Below are 5,479 nucleotides of genomic sequence, written 5' to 3' on the forward strand. Positions count from 1 at the left end.
ATCCCAAATTACGTGTCAGCATTTATGGGCTTTATATTATATGCTCGTTGATCTCCCCGTGTTTAAGATATCGAATGCCCATTGATTAAGTCAAGTTACTGACAACTACATTAATCAACTTCTTATGTCCTTGAGTAGTACCACTCAACCTCATTGTTATGTTGGATCAAATCCACCTGTAGGGTTTACATGACAATCCTTATGAGCTCCTCAAGGGGACATCATCAGCCCGACTTCTTGCCTGACACGGATTCCTTCTATAATCAACAACACACCTTACATACAATGTCATTACCCAATCCATTGAGTTTGTTGATTCACAAATGAATCTCACTCATTGATGATTTAAAGTAATGTACAATGCACGTAAGTGCCCGTTATTATATCCGGATTAAGAGGACAAGCATCCATAATAACAGAGGTGTTTGTTCTCTTATATAGTCAGTATAAAGAGAAACAACCTCACTTGGTCCTATTCAATACACACAAAGTGTACTAGTGTAATCCTATAGTCAAGATAGACTAATACCAGATTATATTACAACCGTACCAATGGTTTGTCCAAATCTATCTAGGTTGTGAACGATTACTTAGACTTTATAAGGTACTGATGATATGATCTTCTGTGTGTCACCACACACTATATTATCTATAACATAAAGTATTAGGCACATGCATATAACTAATAACATATATAATATGCATATCATTTGCCCATATGATTCTCATTCAAAATATAAAGAATTAGAGTTAATACAAAAGTAATGCTTTTAGTATATAACCCTATCAGTGACAAACCTACCTCTCAAACAGGCATTAAGGACAGAAAAGTTAGGGAGAATGTTGAAATGGGTAGTGATGCTTAGCACGTATGAGATACAATATCAGGTAAGGACCGCGGAGAAGGCGCAGGCGGTGGCAGAGTTTCTGGCTAAGTTCCCCGCCGAGGATCCCACTTGGGGAGAAGAGATGGTTATGGAACGGGAGAGGGAGGGGGAGCCCGACTTACTGGACCCTTGGGACAAGAGGAATGGATGGAGGGTATTCGCAGATGGGTCTGCCACTAACGCCTGCAGAGGCATAGGGGTTGTGTTGGTTACACTTGATAACAACATAATAGAACATACCATGAAGTTAGGTTTCATTGCATCCAGTAACGAAGCAGAGTATGAGGCAATGATAGCGGGACTGAGAATGGCCAAGGATCTGGGGGTAAAGGAACTGACCGTGTATTCAGACTCAAATCTCGTGGTGTGTCAAGCTAATGGAGGGTTCGCTGCTCGATGCCCGCGAATGGCTAAGTATTTGAAGGTGGTGCGCGAGAGATCCAACAAGTTTGTGAAGCTCTAATTTGTACATCTGGGTCGCGGTGAGAATAGACACGTGGACGCACTGCGTACGTTGCGGCAGCCATGCCCAGGTCAAAGGAAAGGACGTTACGGGTAGGGAGATTGGACAAGCCGAGCATGGAAGAGGTGGTAGAGGTGTGTTAGGTCACTGAAGAAGAAGGGGGATGGATAGATCCCATTAGATATTTCTTAGAGGGAAAGGAGGTGGCAGACAAGAAAGAAAAGAGAAGATTGGAACAGACGTCCTAGAGATATGTGCTGGTGGAAGGTGAGTTATATCGAAAGAACTTCAGTGGGCCCTTGTTAAAATGTCTAGGGCCGCGGTTAGCATCTGAGGTGCTGGCAGAATTGCACGAAGGGGATTATGGGAGCCATTCCGCAGGAAGGACTACTGCGCACCGACTCTTGACACAAGGCTACTTTTGGCCCCATATGAAGAAGGACGCGGTGGACTTTGCTAAGAAATGTGACAAATGTCAAAGATTCTCACAGCTGATATTCGCACCCACGAAACCCCTGCATAATGTCTTGAGTCCGTGGCCTTTTGAAATATGGGCTATGGATAGTGTGGGACCATTTCCCATGGCCAGCGGCAAAAGGAGATATATGCTGGCAGCCGCGGACTATTTTACTAAATGGATGGAAGCCGTACCTTTGCAGCAAGTCAAGGAAACGCAAGTGATTAAGTTTCTATGGGAGAACATCATATGTCGGTTTGGGTTGTCGTATGCCATCATTGCAGACAATGGGACACAGTTCACGGGAGCTAAGGTGGCAGCGTTTCTACAGGCGTACAAGGTGAAACAAGGATTCTCTGCCCTCTACAACGCCGAGGGCAATGGACAGGCGGAATCTTCTAACAAAATGATAATGAACAATCTGAAAAGGAAATTGGAAGATATGAAGGGTGCATGGGCCAATGAGTTGAACCATGTGCTCTGGGCTTACCGAACCACACCACGGACAAGCACCAAGGAGACCCCCTTCGCCTCAGCATACGGCGTTGAGGCCATAACTCCTTCAGAAATGGTGGCGGCTACTATGAGAACCAAGGCTGTGGAGGAGGGGTCAAATTGGCGCATATTGGCAGGGGACTTGAACCTGGCAGAAGAGAAAATAGACTCAGCTCGTATTCGACTGGAGGAGTATCACAGGAGACTGTAGAGACAATACAACAAGAGGGTCAGACCACGGCGTTTCAAGATAGGAGAATTGGTGCTACGCTGGGTAACTCCGAGTACAAAAGAAGAGAAGGATGGGAAGTTGGGTCCTAATTGGGAAGGGCCGTACACCGTGGTGGAAGTGGGAGGTTTTGGTACCTATAAGTTGCAGAGCATGAAGGGTAAACTGATAGAAAAGCCTTGGAATATAAGAATGTTGAATTTTTTTTACAACTGAATGTAATGAAGTCCCATGCAATGTAAGGAAGGTCCAGAACAGAGGACTAGAGCTGTATGTAAATGTATAAAACCACATCATTTTTGTGAATGGAAATGTGTTTGCTATGTGTAGTGTTTAAAGAAGAATATAAACCGTGGATCAGTGAGGAGAGTGACACGTGGGGCAATGAGAGTGGCCCCAGTAGACTTTAACGCCTATTGGAGAGAGACATCGGAGGGGATGAGCCCTTCGTTGATGTTAGAGATGGAGTGAGCCTAGAGAGACATCGGAAGGGATGAGCCCTCCGCGAATCAGAGATGGAAGAAACACATGGGGCAAGGAGAGTGGCCCCAACAGGCTTGAGAGCCTGATCGAGCCCGCGGAGTGGGGTGAACCCTCCGTGGATTGGAGATGCAAGAGATACATGGGGCAAGGAGAGTGGCCCTAACAGGCTTGAGAGCCTGATCGAGCCTGCGGATCAGAGATGCAAGAGACACACGGGGCAAAGAGAGTGGCCCCAGCCGGCTTCAACGCTTCTTAGTGAGAGAGGCAGCGGAGGGGATGAGCCCTTCGCTGACACTAGAGATTTAGTGAGCCTGGAGCAAGCGGAGTTGCTCCAGCAGGCTTGAGAGCCTGATCAAGCCCGCAGAGTGGGATGAGCCCTCCGCAGATCAGAGATGCAAGAGATAGGTGGGGCAAAGAGAGTGGCCCCAAAGCCTGATTGAGCTCGCGGAGTGGGGTGACCCCTCCGCGGATCAGAGATACAAGAGACACGCGGGGCAAAAAGAGGGGCCCCAGCCAGCTTCAACGCTTCTCAGAGGGAGAGGCAGCGGAGGGGATGAGACCTTCGCTGACACTAGAGATTTAGTGAGCCTGGAGCAAGCGGAGTTGCTCTAGCAGGCTTGAGAGCCTGATCAAGCCCGCGGAGTGGGATGAGCCCTCCGCGGATCAGAGATGCAAGAGACAGGTGGGGCAAAAGAGAGTGGCCCCAAAGCCTCAATCGAGCCCGCGGAGTGGGGTGAGCCCTCCGCGGATCAGGGAAGCAAGAAATATATGGGGCAAGGAAAGTGGCCCCAGCTGACTTCAACACTTCTCAGAGGGAGATGCAACGGAGGGGATGATCCCTATGCTAGAGAAGAAGAGTGCCTAGAACAAGAAGGGTTATTCCGGCGGGCTTGAGAGCCAGATCGAGCCAGATAAAGAAGCAGGGGGCAGGGTAGTGGAGGGAAAGAAGTAGATATTTGCATAAGGAGAGAGGTGTCATTCAAGTGGATAGTTAGAATCAAAAGATAAAGAGGTAACAACATAGCATACAAAATCAAATATCATATTAAAGGAAATAATGGAGGTAGGAGAAGTATGGCAAACAACAGGTCCAGGAAAGTAAAATATCCAATTACAAAACAAAGATCACTAAATCATTTCAAAAGTAGAATCATTGGCGGGCAACACGTCAGCAACTTGTTGGGTAGCAGCAGCGGTGATACCTTCTGTAGTTTCCTCAGGTAGGGCCGCAGTTGTCTCAAGGGTAGAGGGCTCCACGGTTGACAGATGTTCAGTAGGACCTCTTGAGCCGACGAGGCTTCCACGATAGCTTCGGGGGAATCGATCACAGGAGTAGCAGGCCTTTCAGGGAGAAGGCGACCTTCTCGGGTGAGCCTCTTCAGCTCTTCTTGGAGTTTCTTGGCCACCCTTTTGTCAGCCAGGAGTTTGAAGTGGTCACAGAGTGTATCAGAGAGAGGGGCGGCGAAGAGGATGAGCCGTCAGCTCGATGTAAGGCGGGACCGCTGCGACGCGATATAGAGCCGCGGAGGAGGGCCCCTAATTGGATGAGGAAAGCGTAGGGGAGGAAAATTGCAGGAAGGCGTTCATGAGAAGGCAAGGGACTGACTAGGGACATGAGGTATGCTTTGCAAATCTAACAAACAGAAAAAGATCGAAGGGAAAAAGATAACAGGCATATAAAACGTAATCACACAACAAAATACATAAACAAGGGGCGAATCAAGTTGCAAGTTAATAACAAGGTTTTAATACAAAGAAAGGACTAGGGCATTCCCTAGGTGGATGAATCAACGATCATTTCTTTAGCAGCGTCTTCAACGGTGGCAGCGGGGGACTCTTGAATGGCTGCAGTGGGAAGGGGATCTTCGCCCATCACAAGGTTCTCTGGAATGCCAGAAGGGTCCGCGGCTTTAGTGGGTTCGTTGGCGGCCTCAGTGGGTTCAGTCATCGGGACGGCAGGTCTATCGGGGAGAAGGCGGCCTTCCTGGGTGAGCCGGTCGAGTTCCTCCTGGACCTTCCGGGCCACCCTCTTTTCAGCCAGGGCCTTGAAACGGTCACGAAGAACCATCATGTCCAATTGGTGTTGCTCCATCATCTTGGCGGTGTCATCCTTGTGGGCCTGACTAAGGGCGTCCCCGACCTTCTGATGTTGTTGGGTGAGGGCATTCAAGTTAAGCTGGTGGTGTTGGAGAAGCTCTTTTCTTCTCTTTGGCCGCCGATGGCTCGTCCATGAGTCCATGCTTGATTGATGGGAGGATTATGCCGACTTAAGTTCATTCTGAGCCTGGACTTTGGTCAAATTGGCAGCTGCCAGATCTGACTGAAGTCTGGAATAGGCCGCTCGCAAGCCAGTGGGGCCATTAAGCTCCTGTTCTAGGGCAGTCACCTTATTCTTGGCGCGGAGAAGGCCGCAGATCATATGAAGGAGATGTCTAGGCTCACCTGGGTAAAAAAGAGAGAGGGAT

General features: G+C 48.5%; 1 protein-coding gene across 1 annotated transcript; it reads left to right on the forward strand.

Annotated features, from left to right (window-relative positions):
- The first annotated feature begins 1,988 nt into the window (after nt 1-1,988).
- LOC147497048 (uncharacterized) lies at nt 1,989-2,513 on the forward strand. The gene has a single exon (XM_086562740.1). The coding sequence runs from the start codon at nt 1,989-1,991 to the stop codon at nt 2,511-2,513; it is 525 nt and encodes a 174-aa protein (XP_086418866.1).
- Nucleotides 2,514-5,479: the final 2,966 nt, after the last annotated feature.

This window comes from Coptis chinensis, chromosome 5, assembly GCF_015680905.1.
Source record: "Coptis chinensis isolate HL-2020 chromosome 5, ASM1568090v1, whole genome shotgun sequence".
NCBI lineage: Eukaryota > Viridiplantae > Streptophyta > Magnoliopsida > Ranunculales > Ranunculaceae > Coptis > Coptis chinensis.

Coding starts and splice junctions, on each gene's coding strand:
- LOC147497048 (XM_086562740.1), top strand. CDS start 1,989: ATGGAAGCCGTACCTTTGCAGCAAGTCAAGGAAACGCAAGTGATTAAG.